Consider the following 18,735-nt stretch of genomic DNA (forward strand, 5'->3'; position numbering starts at 1 on the left):
TATAGGACTGTATTTATCAACCTTAAGCGGATCACCTTTTTTTTAATAGAGAGGGAACAGCAGCGTCTTTCAACTGGCTGAGAAAAATCTGGTGTCGTAAGCTTTCGTTGAATAGGCAAATACGCACATTGCATCTTTAATTGCCCATGATGGAACTGTGCATGGTTCTAAAGGCTTGATTGGATTCAGCTCCCATATTTCAGAGAACATGCATCCCATTTCAATATTTTGAAAAGCAAATGGTTCTCGATCAGGCGTGTTCATTGCAAGAAGAGATGTTTTTGGTCCGGTATTGTTGCCCTTGTTAATAAATGAGAAATTTAGAAATTCTGCTAACTTCAATTGTCTGTAATCATTTCGCCTAAGGATTTCTCTAAAGGCTTGATTCGATTCAACTCCATTATTGCAGAGAACACGCACCCCACTTCAATGTTTTGAAAAGCAAATGGTTCTCGATCAGGCGTGTTCATTGCAAGAAAAGATGTCTTTGCTCCGTTATGGTTGCCCTAGTTAATAAACGAGAAATTTAGAAATTCTGCTAACTTCAATTGTCTGTAATCATTTCGCCTAAGGATTTCTTTAAAGGCTTGTTTCGATTCAACTCCATTATTGCAGAGAACATGCAAACCACTTCGATGTTTTGAAAAGCAAATGGTTCTCGATCAGGTGTGCTTTTTGCAAGAAGTGATGTTTGTTCCGGTCTAGTTGCCCAGGTTAATAAATGAGAGACACAGAAATTCTGCTAATTTTTAATTGTGTGTAATCTTTAGCCAAAGGAGTTCTTCAAAGCTCTAGTTTTATTAAATACCTGTAAGCAGCCTCTAATGTTGATAAAGTTCTTGGGAAGTTTTTGGGAAGCGTTTTAAGCTTGATTGTTTTGATTCTCATTTACTAGTCTTGAGAATTTTTTTCGATTTCAATTAATTAAGCCAGTTATTGTCAGTACTGTATTTTTTTTGTTCTGTTGCGCTGTTTGAAAGCCTATAAAAATTCAAAATCGAACCATTTGCTTCCCAAACTGCTCAATGTTTTCTTGTTCCTAATTATTTTTTCCCTTGGTCCATGTTCATCGACTGTTAGAGTTCGGATGTTGTTAAGTATTTGAAGTTTATTGACAACACTGAGACAGGAAGAAAACAAAATGACATTGCTGCGAAGATAAAAATTGCCTCAATTTCATGGTACAATAATTTTTTGTTCAACAGACTATATCGTTTGCGGAGATCCCTAGTGATCGTTTTTAATTAAATGATCGGAAATGAAAGAGGCCTCTGGTAGTCTGTCATATGTTTTATCTATATGCGTTTTTGACATATTTTTCAGCTTTGTTTCGTCGTTCTTTGAAGCTACATTTAGACCATATGGAACGATGACTGTGTCCAGGCAGTTTTTCTCATGATTGTTTAGATAGTCTGTGTTGTAGTTACCCATTAACAATAATAATGGCATTCTACAATAGAGTTGTTCAAGTTTCAGTCCACAGTTTCAAGGAAATTGTTCTTAACTGTTTTTGAGGTGAACATGCAACGTTTATCAATATTTTTTCGTTGCATGTTTTGTCAAATGTTTTGATACACGCTACCCAAAGATGAAGAGAGCTTTTGACTTTTTCGGGGCATCGCAGTGGAACATATGTGGTCTCCTTTGAGAGCTCTCTTCCTCTTAATTTTTACTACAAAGTTGTTTAAAATTCGTGGTTTTGTAAAAGGCAATTTTTAAAAGGCAATTTTTTGCCCAGTTGTGATTTTGCGTGTTTTATGTCACGTTCTGGTTGTAACCACCATAGAATCCAGAATAAACGTCGATCCTTATTGAATGATAGGAAAAAAATCAACAAACTTAATGGGATAAGAAAACAAAAGGACCAAATTTTTCATATTTACGTAAAATTCCGTTCTAAGGCATTACATACTACACTATCCAAACCGTTTGAACAACTGCAATTAAATGAATTAAGTATTTGGAATCAGGCACGTATCCGCCGAATCTTGAGATTCTTGAAAACGACATGCAGATGTTAACGTTTTTTCTGAATGCTTTTGACGTCAATTGGACATGTTTGTTTAAAACTTGTCATTTTTTGCTTCTTTAAAGTTTCCCGCTGTCGACTGTTTTTTTTGCCTTAATAATTTGTAATAGAGCTGAATTCGATACTAAAGTGTCATACTATTTCGAGATTTTTAAGCGAATTAAATGCTATTAAAGGCTTTTTTTACAATTTGCTCTTCTCCGGAGATATGAAGAAGTCTGCTGAATAATTTTGTGTTTAGCCACTAAAAAACGAAAAATAAACAACAAAACTGCTACGATTGTTCATTCTTGTCTTGTCTTCATTCTTTATGCAAAATTATTGCTCTACTCTTTTACTTAACAAATGACTTTTATCACGCTTGACTTCTTGCTTCTGCATAGTTATAAATTGGTCTCGTTCAATTTTAGGCGGCTTAACAGAAATTGTGTCATTTTTATTCAAAAATTCTGATGAATTGTATAAATTGTGGTTTCATTTGTATCTTGTTAGGCTCTAACAATAACTCCTTGTTTTTATTTAAATGGCCTTTAATCAACAACTCTTCACCTCTGCTGAATCAAGTTGCAAAAATAGAATGAGCCCCTGCTAATTATTTGAAGCAATTCATTAGACCTAAATTTTTAACATTGTTTTATCACATGAGTTAAACACGAAAACCAATGAAGGTAAATATAGGAGGTTTACCTCAAATGAGGTAAAACATAGAAATCATTTTCAAAAGACCGTCTTCCGGTAATGTCGCTAATAGACGTTGGAAGCAATGCTCAAATAAGTGTTTTGTCTGCTTCAATTAGTTTCACAACTGTTAGTGGCCTTGATGGCATCTTTTTGCCATTCGTCACTCAAAAATTTTTCTGTATCTCTTATCAATTTTTGCAAATATTGTGGCTTGCGTTAGCGAGAAAGTTGTTTGCTATGTTCAATCCTGGCAATTTTCATAGCAGCACATTTTAATTGAATCATTTTGTTATTTGAAAATTTTTTGTCGTTTGGCCATAACTTTGGACTGTTCACAGTAGAACTGTTGTGCAAATCCCGTTCAGAGAACTTTTTCGCATATTTTGTTTTGCATAAGAGGACTGTCATCCTGTCAGTTTTGTCAGCCTTCTTGAGAACTTAAGACGCACCAATATGGATTTATTTTTGCTTATCTTAAGCAAGTACAATTACCCCGGTAACTTTTCGTTCCGTCATAACAGAAAAACTCCAAATGAACGGAAAAAGCGGAGTCATTTTCATGCATGTTAAAACTATTTGAAAATTTGAAGTATGGTTGCATGATCGTAGCCAAAAATGTTTTCCGTGGAACCTTCTGAAACGAATTTTGCGCAAGTGCTAACTTGTGTGATAGTCTACCATGCTTTATAATGATACATTATTTGCCGTTAGACCTGAATGCTGGAACTTTATATGCCGCGCACAGAATCACGCGAGCCGCTGCCTTGTTAAATATATGTTAGCTTAATTAAGTAGCCTTTTCAAACAAGTATTCAACAACAATATTACTATTCATCTAACGGTTCTCGAGATAAATTCAAAAAATGTAAAGATCTTTTTACAGTGAAAGCAATCCAATAGAACCCAAAATAATGTGACTGAATCCGATTAGTTTATCCAGTTTATCATCGTAGTCAAAGGGCAAAGTCTCAAGTGGCGCCAAGACAGCTAAGTCTTACGTTTTAGTACTTAATTCTAATGATAGATTGGAAAGGATGTATAATACACGTTAATTGGTAGTCACTGCAAATTATCCAGAGCCTGCAATCATCAGACGAATCCAGACCTTGCAGTGAATGAATTTTGCGGTAACGTCTTTTCAGGAACATAATTCGGTTTCGGGGTCTTCAATCGCCTTGTAAATGCTTCTCCTAAAACTGATTATATGTGTCATCAGGGTTAAAAGTTTAATATGGCGTGTATTTGTATGTTGAACACAGCAGCTTCTGTCACGTAATTTTGTTAGTTTACTGGAAGTGTTAGACTATGGCATCTAATACCATGCGTCTGTGAGCGGCGAGAACCGGAATGAATCATACGTCGATTTAGTATCGGCGGTGGTATAGTGATGTTGAAAGCTCGATATCAGTCATTGTCCAAGAATGTCAATTATCTGTGTGATCATCAATTTTATCCCATTCGTTTCTGAAAAAACGTATTACGTACATATTCAATTCATCAGAACTTTATTTTTCTATTGAATTGATTTTGATTTAATTCTGTAGATGATTGAAAAAAATATATAAGAGCAATTAGATGAGGCCTCGCGTTTTATGCTCTTCTAAAGACTCGGAAACTTTTGGAAAAGAACGTTTTGTCTTCAGGAACTAAGAGGCCACGAGAATGTGATCAAATTACAGGAGTCATTCGAGACTCCCTCTTTTATCTTCTTGGTGCTCGAATTCTGTACTCAGGGTGAACTGTTCGATCACATGACCACTGTTGTGACAGTATCATCAAAGCGAACCAGACAAATTATGCACAAACTGCTCTCTGTAATTGACCACATGCACGAGAAGTTTATTGTTCATCGAGATATCAAACCTGAAAACATTCTACTTGGTAAGTGTAACATTGACCTGTAAATAACATCTTTCGTGGTATTTCATTATATTTAATAGCCGCGTCCAGGCGGCTATTATTGCGCTCCTAATTTTTACAATTCAAAGAATTTGAAATGTATTGGGGCGCTGTCTTTTTACGACTCGAAGAGGAGTATTGGAGAAGTCCTTTTTATAATCAATTTTATTGGAGTGATTTTTGAAGCGGGAAATGAAACGCGTGAAAAAATTTTGGAGTGATTTTGGTGCTGAACAAAAGTGAAGAGACGAGCGAAAAGAGAGTGGTTTTTGTTCATACCGCAGTTTTTGAGAGAGCGAGAAATTGATATGTGAAAAAATTTTCTAAGCGAGCGAAATTTTTTCGTTCACGTGCGGCTTTTAAAAGCAGTTTTCTTGCAACTTTTGATGGTTATGAGGTTTGATTATGATATTGTATTAGTTTTAGGCGTGTTTTGATAGGAATTGAAGGTTTCAAGTAGTTAATTTCAGTTTAATGCTAATTTGGGTGTTTTTGATCAGCTTTACTGATCAGCTTTTGATCAGCTTTTTTGATCAGTTTAATGCTAATTTGGATGTTTTTGATCAGCTTTTTGACGAAATTTAAGGATTTTTTGCGTGTTTTTTGTTTTAATGCGTTAAGTGGGATTTGGATTGAAGCTTGATACTTAAGGAATATTCAGATACCAATTCAAAAAAGTTTTCTTGGTATAAATTGTTTTTTTTCTCAGAAAAATTGAGAAATTTTAAAACCATTTTTCTTATTTTTTTGCAGTTTTTCTTTTTCTTTAATCTTAGACAAGTTTCTTAGCCTATTATGACTTGACCATTTTTTTGCGATCTTTTCAGTGCTCTATTTGCAACGGAACTTTTTTAGGCTTTATGTTTCCTTGTACTATTAAAAAAACTCAAGTTAAAACTTACGGTTTTCTAGTTTTTTGTTCAATTTGTTTTTGAATGCTGTTTCTATTCTTCCTTAAATTTTTTATGGCATTTGTGGAGGCTCAGGCTTGACAATACTTCTTCCAGTTGTTTAGTCAATAGTATGGGCAATTTTCTGCTTCGAGTCGTTTCCGGAATTCTTTCCGACTATGTTTTTTTAAGATCTGTTCACACATTTTCATCATTTTTGAAGTCAAATATGAGTGGTGATTTTGGTCACGCCAAAAACTAAGTGGAGCAAAAAAGCGAGTGATTTTTTCGCTCTAATTTTTAAGTAGAGTGAGTAAACGGTGTTTGAACAAAAATTGGCTTTCTCGTTTGTGTTTTTTTGTTCACATGCGGCAAATTTGACTTTGATTTTTACTGTGTTTTCGTTTTTTTGGATCGGATTTTTTTCTTAATGGATTTCTCAATTCATTCATCAGTCTATCTAGGCCTAATTTTTTGTTTGATCCAAATTTCGATTTCTCGCTAGTGGTTTTTTGTTCACATGCGGCGACATTGATTTTGTTTTTTTTTAATCTTTTTATCAAATCTTTTTAATCGTTTTTTAGAAATGGTTTTCCCAATTTACTCATAGTCTGTTCTAGGTCCAGTTGCTTGATTAGTCAATGAAAATTCTTCAAATTGTGCGTTACGACTTGTCCTGCTATGTTTTTTTACTTCGTCTAACAGATTTCTGTTTCGTCTTACCTCTGACTTTTTCATAGACTTTGGTGACTTCTGCTTTGCAGTTAAAATTGACGTCATTTCTGTTTTTAGGTCGGTTGCGTGACTTACATCGCTCAGAAAATGAATTCTGAACTCACCTATGGAACTTTATTTTATGAACATTTACTAGTTGAAGATCAATAGTGTGCATCTAAGTAGAGCCAAACGTATATGCCCTAATTCTTGAGTGTTTGAGTTTGAGAGTTTTTGATTCCGAAAATCAATTTTAAAAAGCTCTTTTAGGGTTTCTTTTCCTTGTAGATCGTATGTGTACCATAAAAATGACAGTTCGTATCTAACCCAAAAATTAGTGGTCTTCTAAAGGACTTTTGGTCGATCTGCCTATCTTGTTTCTTTTGTTGTTTCAATTCATGGAAGGCCACAAGCGTCTATCGCGGCTATTTTCAGGCAATCTGCCGGCTACGTTTTCTACTAATAGCCGCATCAGCTCAGCCGGCTATTATAGTGCTCCTTTTTTATTACAGTTCAAAGAATTTGATTTGTATTGGGGCGCTGTCTTTTTTATTTACGACTCGCAGAGGAGTTATTTTTAAGGTTTTTGTTTACCGGAAGTACTATTCGTTCAGACGCCGTTTTGACCTAAAAGTGGAAGTGAGTAATTTCGCCGTGTGAACTAATTTTTTTTTAGCGATGACTTTTCGACTTTGTAAACTATTTTTGACATATAGATAAGTTTTCAGCCGTTTTTCGTCTAAGTGGCCCTGTTTTTACTTGTAATTTGTATTTTTGTAGAGATAATTTTTTTGCGATGCAATATTGAAATGCAACCCTCAATTATGAAATATGTTTTGCGGAGCCTGAAAATGCGTTTCAAGTTAAAACGGGAACTCAATTTTTGATTTTTTAGTTAAGTTAGTAAAGTTTTGGCTGTTTTTTTTTAATTTCCTCATTTATGGATCTTTGAGCCGTCTTTTTTTTTACAAATCAGTTTATATGGCAAATTCCCCTTGATAATTCATATACCCAACGCCTCTTTTTGTACCTCGAGGTAATTTTGTTTTTTAAATTGTACACATGCTAATCCGATTTGTATTTTTGTCCTCAATTTTTCTGTTTTTTTGAATATTATTGGTTTTATTTGGTAGAAATAGTCTTTTTGTTAAGAGATTTTATTTTTGTTTCTATAAAATTTTTTTTGGCGGTAAGTTTTGACTGACAGGAGATTTTTTCTCATAAATGCAGTCTTAAAATTTTGTTTACCATTTTTTGTAAAATATTTTTCGTTTCGTATGTCGGAAATCTGTTTTTTACTTTTTTTATCTGTTCAGGAGGTTGGCTCTTTGTCTTTTCTATGTCTCGAATGCTAAATGATGAAATGTATTCCTTTTTCTTCTTTTTTTAATTTTGTTTTCAACTTTCAAAAATCAAGTAGTCTTTTTGTTTCGGTCTCCTACATTGTGTCCATTTTCTTCACATTCTAGATTGTATGATTCTAGCATTATTCTGGCACCTGAATTTATCATTGTTTTATTGCTTTGTTCAGCTGTTTGAAAATTAATGATTTCAGTTTATTCTTAGATTTTCGTCATTTCTTTGGTTTGCAATTGATTTCTTATAACATAACGCAGTACTGAGAATTTTCCGGAAAGATTTTTCCAAAATTTTGACTGATCACTAGTTTCTGAAATTTTTTGGGGCCTTGGTATTTTTAAACGATTTTCTGCCTCTGAATATTATTCTGCTGCTTATAGCTTTTCTATGATGAATTTAGTTTTTGAAATTGTGTGAAATCATTTTGTCTATCATATATCCAACTCGGAAGAATTATATTATTTTTGTCTGAATTGTTATGATTAGAAAACTAATTGTAGTGTTTTTCTGATTCTTGAATTTGATTATTCTTTTCTAAAAAATTTAATTTAGTTACCAAGATTCTAAGATTTTTTAACGTTACCAAACGTTTTGAAAACTGAAATTTTGTCAGAAGGGGAGGTTATAGGGGAGGTTACAGAAGATCAGACTGGGGAGGTTATTAGTTAATGGTTTACTACAAAAGTCATTGGCATCAGCTGTAATTACGGTTTTTTTCGAAGTTTTGACGCTTCGAGTCGCTTTGGAACACTTCCGGCTATGTTTTTCAAGATCTGTTCACATATTTTCATGATATTTGAAGTCAAATGGGGTAGGGTTTTTGGTCTTGCCGAAACAGGAAGTGGAGCAAAAAAAGGCGAGTAGTTTTGAGGTGTTTGAACAAAAATTCGCTTTCTCGCTAGTGTTTTTTTGTTTACATGGGGCAATTTCTTTGGTTGCTACTGATTTTTCGATGTCTTGGATCGGATTTTTAAAACGATTTCCTCAATCCATTCATAGTTCATTCCAGGCCTAGTTTACCAAATTGCTCTTTCTCGCTAGTGGCTTTTTGTTCACATACGGCACTTTGGTTTTAATTTTCTGTTTTCTTTGATTTTTTTTCATCTGATTTTTTTTTCGAAATTGTTTTCTCAATTCCATCAGTCCTTTCTAGGTCAAGTTTTTTGTTTAGTCAATGAAAATTCTTCGAATTGTACGTTAGAACTTGTCCTGCTTTTTTTTCGCTGAAGATTTTTGTTTCTGTTTCGTCTTACCTCTGACTTTTTCAGTGACTTCTGCTTTGCCGTTAAAATTTGGCTGCATGACGTCATTTCTGCTTTTAGGTCGGTTGCGTGACTTACTTCACTTTGAAATTGAATTCTGAACGCACTTATGGAACTTTATTTTTGAATATTTACTAGTTAAAGATCAATAGTGTGCATCTAATTAGAGCCAAACGTATATGCCCTAATTCTTGAGTGTTTGAGTTTGAGTTTTTGATTTCGAAAATCAATTTTAAAAAGCTCTCTTATAGGGCTTTTTCCTCATAGACCGTATGTGTATCATACAAATTACAGTACGTATCTAACAGAAAAAATCTAGTAGTCTACTAAAGGACTTTTGGTCAGTCTGCCTATCTTGTTTCTATAGTTGTTTCAATTTTTGGAAGGCCACAAGCGTCTATCGGGGCTATTTTCCGGCAATCTGACGCCTAAGTTTTTTTAATTAATAGCAGCCTCAGCTTCTCAGCCGGCTACAATAGTGCTCCTATTTTTTATTACAGTTCAAAAAATTTGTATTTTTTTGGGGCGCTGTCTTTTTGATTTACGACTCGAAGAGTATTGTTTTTCCGGAAGGTTTTTTTACCGGAAGTACTATTCGTTCAGACGCCGTTTTGAGCTAAAAGTGAAAGTGAGTAAATTTGCCGTGTGAACTAATTTTTTTGAGCCAGAGAGGATTTTCGGTCATGCGCTGCGTGTAGTGAATGACTTTTCGTTTTTGTAAACTGTTTTCGACAGAGGGGACATATAGATAAGTTTTTAGCCGTTTTTTGTCTAAGTGGCCCAGTTCTTGCTTGTGATTTGTCTTTTTATACAGATAATTTTTATTCGATGCAATATTTAATTGTAACCTTCAAATTGAAATGTCTTTTGCCGAGCCTGAAATTGCGTTTCAAGTTAAAAAGGGCACTTATTTTTCGATGTTTTAGTTAAGGTAGTTTAGTTTTGGCTGTTTTTCTAATATTTTTTAATTTATGGATCTTTGAGCCATCTTTCTACTACAAAAGGCAATGGCATCAGCTGTAATTACCGTTTTTTGTGAAGTTTTGACGCTTCGAGTCGCTTCGGATTTCTTCCTGCTATGTTTTTTAAGATCTGTTCACACATTTTCATGATATTTTAAGTCAAATTAGAGTAGGGTTTTTGGTGACGCCGAAACAAGAAGTGGAGCGGAAAAGCGAGTAGTTTTGCGGTGTTTGAACAAAAATTCACTTTCTCGCTGGTGTTTTTTTATTCACATTTCTTGGATCGGATTTTTAAAACGATTTTCTCAATCCACTCATAGTTCATTCTAGGCCTTGTTTACCAAAGTTCTCTTTCTCGCTAGTGGCTTTTTGATCACATCTGGCACTTTGACCATGATTTTCTGTTTTCTTTAATTTTTCATATGATTTTTTCTCTCAATTCACTCTGTCCATTCTAGGTCAAGTTTTTTGTTTAGTCAATGGAAATTCTTTGAATTGTACGTCAGAACTTGTCCTGCTCTTTTTTTTGTCTGAACCCATTTTCCCTTCATTGCTATTTTTTTGTTCTTATGCGGCATTTTAACTTTGATTTTGCTTTTTTTTATCTGATTTTTTTTTAAATGGCTTTCCCAATTCAGTCATCATCCGTTCACACATTTTCATGATTTCTGAAGTCAAATTGGAGTACTGATTTTGGTCACGCCGAAACAGGAAGTGGAGCGAAAAAGCGAGTGGTTTTGCGGCGTGAAATTTTGTCGCTCTAAATTTAAAGTAGAGTGAGAAAACGGTGTTTGCACAAAAATTCGCTTTCTCGCTAGTGGTTTTTTGTTCACATGCGGCAATTTCACTTCGATTTTTCCTGTTTTTTCAATTTTTTGGATCGGATTTTTTTCTAAGTGGTTTTCCCAATCCATTCATAGTCCGTTCTAGGTCTAGTTTTCTGTTTAGTCAATGAAAATTCTTTGAATTGTACGTCAGGAATTGTCCTGCTATGGTTTTTACTTCGTTGTACTAAAAATTTTTTCGCTTTATCTTAGTTCACAGCTTGTTCAACATTTTGCGTGAAATCTTTTTCACTTTCCTAGGCTAGTTTTCTTCATCTCTCATTCTGCTTAAAGTGTTTTTAGACAGCAGTTGCTCAGAGGCTATTATTGATCTCATTGTTTTTTTTCTGATACGCCATCTCGATTGTTGATTCATGCCACCATTTTTTTTAAATGACTTGACCCTTTTGCAACTGATTTTGTGTGCGTTTCTGCATCTATCACTTTGGCTTTTGTCGGTTTGCGCTCTTACTGGTATCCTGTTTTGGAGAACCGAAAATGGGTATTGGGTTGCTATTGGTTTCAGGGAAGTGAGCACTGATTTTTAATAGATTTCGATTCTCGGAGAGTTGTCATGGTGTGCCGTAATTTATGAATTATTTGCTTTGATTGGAGGCCAAAATAAATCGAGGCGTTTGCTTAGTTCATGCGTAGTCCTTTTCTGGTTGAAAAGGTTCAAATTGGTAAACGAGAAAAACTTCACTTGTGGCTTTTTAAGTTTGTTTGCTGGAATGTTCTCGAGTTTTTTAGGCTTTTTAATTGCTTTCGAACGAAGTTTGAAGCAGTTATTCTAAACATGCTGAATTTTCGCTGGAACGTTTTTGCGCCTTTGTTGTACATCATTCTTTAACTTCTTGAGTGACTTTATCCACACTTCAGTTCTTCATTTTTGAGTGATCTAAGTTCGCTGGTAAAAGCGATTGTGAGTGGATGGAAATCAAAGCCATTGCAGCTGAGTGGTTAAGAAGTCAGACTGGCAACCTGGAGGTCAGTGCTTCGAGCCACTAGGGGACGCCTGTTATTCGAGAGCAATTATCCGACGTTAGTGGGTATATTTACTTGATTTTTGCGGTCTTTTTTGCAATTTTTTGCAGAGTTTGCGAAAGAGTTTGCTTTGGACTTCCATTCTTTTAGCGCGGCTATTTTTGATCTCATTGTTTAATTGCTCTCAAACGAAGTTTGTAGCAATTATATTATTCCTGTCGGTCTTTTTTATGCAATTTTTCGCTTGACTGATTTTTCGTCTGACGCTTTTGACTTTTCGTCCTCAAAAACGGGATAAACAGGTGGCACCCAGCGGACATTAAGTGCTCTTAGAGCTTTTCAGCTCTGTTTCAGCTCAAACTGTTTTGGAGACTTATAATTATGGTGTGAAGAGCGGTTCTTAGAGGTTGAAGACTCCCCCCAACTGTTGACACCCCCCCCCCCACTATTGCCCCCACCCCCCATCTTGCTGTTGCCCCCCACCCGACAGTTGCCGCCCCCCATGGCTAGCTACTGACGAACAACCGCTCGCTAAAAACACGTAAATTTATACAAATTTTCACAATTTTTTTTTGAGAATTTTTGCGAAAAATTTTTGTCATTCTTGTTAAATTTTTGTCAATTTTTTGAGTTTTATCAACCCTAGATGTCAAGGAACCCATACTATGGTTTGATAATAGGCTACTGCACAGTTTCTAGTGGTAATAGAATGGTTTAAACATTTCAACTTCGCGAGAAGGCCAATAATAGCTGGGGCTATTATTGGCCTTCTCTTGGTTTTTTACAATTCAAAGAATTTGAATTGTATTGGGTTTGATGAGAAGTTACTGTATAGTTTTTAAACGTAATGGAATATTTTCAAGATTTTAACATCACGAATTTTAGCATTTTCTGAAAAAAATAGTATTTTTTTAATTTTTTTTAACATTTATTGTCATTATTCAAGATTTTTCGGCCTCAGGGTTCAAAAAACCTGCTGAAAGGTTTGATTAATACGTGGCGGCATAGTTTTTAGTGGTAATGGAATGGTTTTCAGCTTTTTAATATCACAAATTTTATCGATTTGTCTTAGAAAACTTGCAATTTTTTGGTCTCATTTTATAGGTTTATCTAGCCTCAAGAGCCAAGGAACCTCTTCTAGAGCTTGATAACAAGTTTTTCTATAGTTTCTAGATGCAACGGAGTGTTTTTAAAGATTAGCGTTTAACGAGTTTTAGAGTTTTCTTGAAAAATTTTTGGCAATCTTAATATTTTCTGAGATTATTTGTCATTTTTTAAGGTTTTTTCCAGCCTCAAAAGCCACGAAACCTCCTTCGAAGTTTGATACTAACCTGCTGCTTAGTTTCTAGAGTTAATAGAATGGTTATTGTTATTTTAACGACTCGAGTTTTAGAAATTTTTCGATAAATTTCCAAAATTTTTTCAAAAAATTATCATGTTCCAAGTGTATGGATCGTTATGAGCCAGTGAAACTGTTTAAGGCGTGAAATAGGCATACTGGGTAGAATCTTGAGACAAAGGAATGATGTTCTGAAGATATTATTTTCACGAAGTTTAGCAAGTTTTGTTAAAATTTGCAATTGTTAAAAATTTTGATTATTTTTGTCCTTTTCTGAGTTTAACGATCATTACTGGCCAAAGAAGCTTTTTAAGGCTTGCAGATGGGTTACATGAAAAATATGCAGAGACAAAAAATGTTTTTGAAGATTTTCTTTACTGCGGAATGTGGAGGTTTTTCGTTGGAATTTTGCACTTTCGGTTTTTTTATGATTTAGTTACTAATATATCGAAACTTGAAGTTGTAGAGTCGAATCTCATCATAGAAAAAATTCCTAGCTCTCTCGCTCTCTCTGTGTTGGCTGGTGTTTCTATCCTTTTTTTCTCGCTCACGTTTAATCTCTCTCTCTCTCTCTCTCTCGTTCTCTCCTTAACTCTTTTGTTGATGCCGCACTTCAGCGGCTGTTATGTGGCGTGATGTCATCGTCTATTACCGTAATCTCAGGCACCTTCAAAAACGGGATAAACAGGTGGCACCCAGCGGACATTAAGTGCTCTTAGAGCTTTTCAGCTCTGTTTCAGCTCAAACTGTTTTGGAGACTTATAATTATGGTGTGAAGAGCGGTTCTTAGAGGTTGAAGACTCCCCCCAACTTTTCCAAAATTTTTTCAAAAAATTATCATGTTCCAAGTGTATGGATCGTTATGAGCCAGTGAAACTGTTTAAGGCGTGAAATAGGCATACTGGGTAGACTCTTGAGACAAAGGAATGATGTTCTGAAGATATTATTTTCACGAAGTTTAGCAAGTTTTTTTAAAATTTGCAATTGTTAAAAATTTTGATTATTTTTGTCCTTTTCTGAGTTTAACGATCATTACTGGCCAAAGAAGCTTTTTAAGGCTTGCAGATGGGTTACATGAAAAATATGCAGAGACAAAAAATGTTTTTGAAGATTTTCTTTACTGCGGAATGTGGAGGCTTTTCGTTGGAATTTTGCACTTTCAGTTTTTTTTATGATTTAGTTACTAATATATCGAAACTTGAAGTTGTAGAGTCGAATCTCATCATAGAAAAAATTCCTAGCTCTCTCGCTCTCTCTGTGTTGGCTGGTGTTTCTATCCTTTTTTTCTCGCTCACGTTTAATCTCTCTCTCTCTCTCTCTCTCTCGTTCTCTCCTTAACTCTTTTGTTGATGCCGCACTTCAGCGGCTGTTATGTGGCGTGATGTCATCGTCTATTACCGTAATCTCAGGCACCTTCAAAAACGGGATAAACAGGTGGCACCCAGCGGACATTAAGTGCTCTTAGAGCTTTTCAGCTCTGTTTCAGCTCAAACTGTTTTGGAGACTTATAATTATGGTGTGAAGAGCGGTTCTTAGAGGTTGAAGACTCCCCCCAACTTTTCCAAAATTTTTTCAAAAAATTATCATGTTCCAAGTGTATGGATCGTTATGAGCCAGTGAAACTGTTTAAGGCGTGAAATAGGCATACTGGGTAGACTCTTGAGACAAAGGAATGATGTTCTGAAGATATTATTTTCACGAAGTTTAGCAAGTTTTTTTAAAATTTGCAATTGTTAAAAATTTTGATTATTTTTGTCCTTTTCTGAGTTTAACGATCATTACTGGCCAAAGAAGCTTTTTAAGGCTTGCAGATGGGTTACATGAAAAATATGCAGAGACAAAAAATGTTTTTGAAGATTTTCTTTACTGCGGAATGTGGAGGCTTTTCGTTGGAATTTTGCACTTTCAGTTTTTTTTATGATTTAGTTACTAATATATCGAAACTTGAAGTTGTAGAGTCGAATCTCATCATAGAAAAAATTCCTAGCTCTCTCGCTCTCTCTGTGTTGGCTGGTGTTTCTATCCTTTTTTTCTCGCTCACGTTTAATCTCTCTCTCTCTCTCGTTCTCTCCTTAACTCTTTTGTTGATGCCGCACTTCAGCGGCTGTTATGTGGCGTGATGTCATCGTCTATTACCGTAATCTCAGGCACCTTCAATCAAGCAAGCTAACCTCACTAAACAGTGGTTAGGTACTGAAGAAGCCAACTGTTCACTGGTCGTTAGAGAGCAAGTCGCCCGACGTTAGTCGGTTATGTTTTTTTGATACGCCATCTCGATTGATGATTCTTGCGACCATTTTTTTAATGGCTTGACCCCTTTGCAACTACTTGACCTTCTGTGTGCGTTGCTGCATCTATCGCTTTGGTTTTATTGGTTTTAAGGTTACTAGACTATTTATTTTGATAGTACATGACTTACCTCACTATAAACCTGCATTTATCAATTAGGTTTTTGTCAGTTTTAAGGTTACTAGCCTAATAATTCTGATACTACATGACTAACCTCACTAAAAACCGAATTACCTCTCTCTAATATGATGTCACTTTAAGATGTTGTCCATATTTTTGTAGTTCAAGTTTGTTGTTTTTAGTAGCCGCACAGCGATTGCTGGGGCTATTATTGGCCTTCTCCTGGTGTTTTACAATTCAAAGAACTTGAATTGTATTGGGCCGCTGTCTTTTTTTTAAGATCAGTTCACATATTTTCCTGATTTTTGAAGTCAAATTGGAGTAGTGATTTTGGTCAAGCCGAAACAGGAAGTGGAGCGAAAAAGCGAGTTGTTTTGCGATGTTTGAACAAAATTTCGCTTTCTCGCTAGTGTTTTTTTTGTTTACATGCGGCTATTTCACTTTGATTTTTACTGTTTTTTCGATTTCTTGGATCGGATTTTTAAAACGATTTTCTCAATCCATTCATAGTTCATTCTAGGCCTAGCTTAACCAAATTTTTTTCTCGCTAGTGGCTTTTTGTTGACATGCGGCACTTTGACTTTGATTTTCTGTTTTCTTTAATTTTTTTTCATCTGATTTTTCGAGATTGTTTTCTCAATTCACTCAGTCCATTCTAGGTCAAGTTTTTTGTTTAGTCAATGAAAATTCTATGAATTGTACTTCAGAACTTGTCCGGGTATGTTTTTTTGTTTGAACCAAATTTCCCTTCGCTAGTTTTTTGTTCACATGCGGCTTTTTAATATGGATTTTGTTTTTTTTTATTTTTTATCTAATTTTTTTGAAATGGCTTTGCCAACTCATTCATCGTCCAGGTCTAGTCTTTCGTTTAGTCAGTGAATTTTCTTTGAATTGTACGTCAGGACTTGTCCTGCTATGTTTTTTTTTATTTCTTCGTCGCGATTTTTGTTACGACCATATGACGTCACAACCACTTCAAATCTGCTTTTTGTTCATTCGTTCATGCAATTTCAACTGACTTGCATGCGTGACGTCATTTTTTGCTCTTAGTGGAGCGATTTTTGTTCATTCGCGTGATTAAATTTTTGGTCACATTTGTTTTACCCCACTCTCAAATATGACTTCCTCACTTTGAAATTGACTTTTATTTACTTTAATGCAAAGAGATAAGGTCAAATGGGTATGTGTCATTCTAAATGAATGTTATTTTAGAGCAGCTAATAGAGGCAGGAAAACTTAGATAGAGTTTTAATCAAAGTATAACATATCAGCCTTCAATGAAAAGACGAGTTTTTGTGTCTGTCTTTTTGACTGTTTTTTTAGACTGCTGATCTACGAAGCTATTGCGGCTGTTTTCTGGCAATCTGCCAGCTATGTTCTATATTTGCAATATAGATTTTTCAGATATTAGACTTTTAAAAATTAAAACTTCTTTAAGAGGCATCTTAACTGAACACCAATTTTTTTTGAAACTTGCACTATGTTTTCTTAGTTTCTCTTTATTCATGGGGTCAAATTTTTGTAACTCAATAATTGCAAGCAATTGTAGTCCGGCGATTTAATCCTGCACCTCATGTTGGTTTGGGTTTCATATGGCATATTTGTGAAGTCAACTCTCTTAAAATCTATCTGTTGTTGTCTTCTCTAGCTTTTTTTAGCGCTCATCACTAGTATTGTTCAATGGTAACCTATGCAGTTGCGGAAATGTTATGGGCGACTGACGTATTAGCCGAAAGGGTTGTAGATGCCAACCAAAAAATGAGAGTTTAAGCCGACAACCCGTCCGTACACCAATGTTTGGAAACTGGTGTCATATTGACCAACTAGATTTGTCAAACAATCACAATTAAGCTGCCGGCTACATTTTTCAATTTTTCCTTGTTGGCTAAATCCCTTTCGGCCAATATTCCTAGCACCAGATAATTGAGCTCGACTGTGCATAAACTAGATTCGTGTGTCATTTCAGAAATCAAATTGTTTGGTGTCAGCATAAATCTATTGCAATAGAAGTTATCGCCGTAAACAGTAATTAAAAAATGACTTTGATGGATTGTATCTTAATTCATTGGTAACATGACAGACTATTTGATTACCACCATATGCCAATAAAGTTCAGATAACGTTGAGAAAGTCAATAATTTTGGGGATGTTCTCATGCAACTAATGGACATACACACCTTTTCGTGATTAGTGTATCTTTGAAATTGCAGCAAATTCAACCCTAAATTTCAATTTGTCTCCCATTTGCTCTGATTGTTAATAATTTTGATGTTTGACCCGCTGACTTTTCTTCATTTCAAGGACAATTGTTTCTTTTGGAGGTTACTTGGTCAAGTTCTTCAACAGTTGAAGAGTAAATGTCACAGCAGTTCGTTTGTGATTCAGATTGTTTAATAGTTACTGCTGTTTATTAATGACTCTTTGTTGATATATAGTGTATACGCTATATTAAGCTTTAAGGATTGCTCGGTCATATCCTTTGAATATAAGTTGGTCCTCTATTTTCTGTCCTCTATCCAAAGCGGCATTTTACACTAGAACGATTAAGATATTCTCTGATTGGTCGAATTGTAGGCGTACACCAACTGGTGTGTTTTAAAGTTATAATACTGTCTATTCGAGTTAACTTTTAATGGTTTTGGACTTACTTCAACTTTGTTTTACTATAGTTATATAGAAAAGTTAGAATAAGTCTTGTGATTTAATTTACTAGTTGTATTGGTTTATAACTGAATTTAGTGAAGCGCAAACTTCTGAAAAGATAAAATATGAATTTACTTGACCGGGAAAATTTGAGGCTTTTATGACCTTGGGTTTACCTTGTTCATAATTTCTCATGGACCACAAGTTGAACCCATTAATCAAGTTGAAAGCAAATTATTTACCATGAGCAAACATTCTTAACGTACCGTACCACTAATAGAGATCAAAGTTGAGAATTGTGAACAACAAATAGGGAAAACAGTAAGATTTCGCCAGATTTGTCTTAGTTGGTAGGGTGCTTTCTGTGCACAGATTCTGCAAGAATTTCGTAATGGTGAAGTTATGATTTGAATGTGCAATGATTTATAGCTTAGAAAGTTGCGACGTACATTACGTTTTGTTCATACAGTTTAGTTAGTGCAGTTAGTTTGTTTTTATACAATGCGTCGTCAACTTAAATTTCTAGCCATTTTATTCTACAGAGGCAATGAGTTTATCTATCGCATCATTCCCGTTCGATCCAGAGGTAAGTGAGATGGGTAAATTTTCGAAATTTTAAAAAGCCGGAAATTGAGCAAAATTGGGGCAAAAACTTTGACGTCCGGGAACTTTCTGTGGGAGAGCAATGGATATCATAGGATTATGATGAAAGTATCTTTTCAATGTTCAAAATTTTAAGT

At 35.0% G+C, this 18,735-nt stretch overlaps 1 protein-coding gene across 1 annotated transcript in view; it reads left to right on the plus strand.

The window, feature by feature from the left end:
- The window catches only part of LOC142341811 (phosphorylase b kinase gamma catalytic chain, skeletal muscle/heart isoform-like), a 236,509-nt gene that overhangs the window by 207,567 nt on the left and 10,207 nt on the right, over positions 1 to 18,735 (plus strand). Inside the window, exon 3 of the mRNA XM_075393054.1 lies at positions 4,354 to 4,591. Within this exon, the coding sequence (XP_075249169.1) occupies positions 4,354 to 4,591 (238 nt within the window). The remainder of the gene's footprint in view (positions 1 to 4,353; positions 4,592 to 18,735) is intronic.

The sequence above is a fragment of the Convolutriloba macropyga genome, chromosome 6, assembly GCF_964194025.1.
Source record: "Convolutriloba macropyga chromosome 6, txConMacr16.3, whole genome shotgun sequence".
NCBI lineage: Eukaryota > Metazoa > Xenacoelomorpha > Acoela > Convolutidae > Convolutriloba > Convolutriloba macropyga.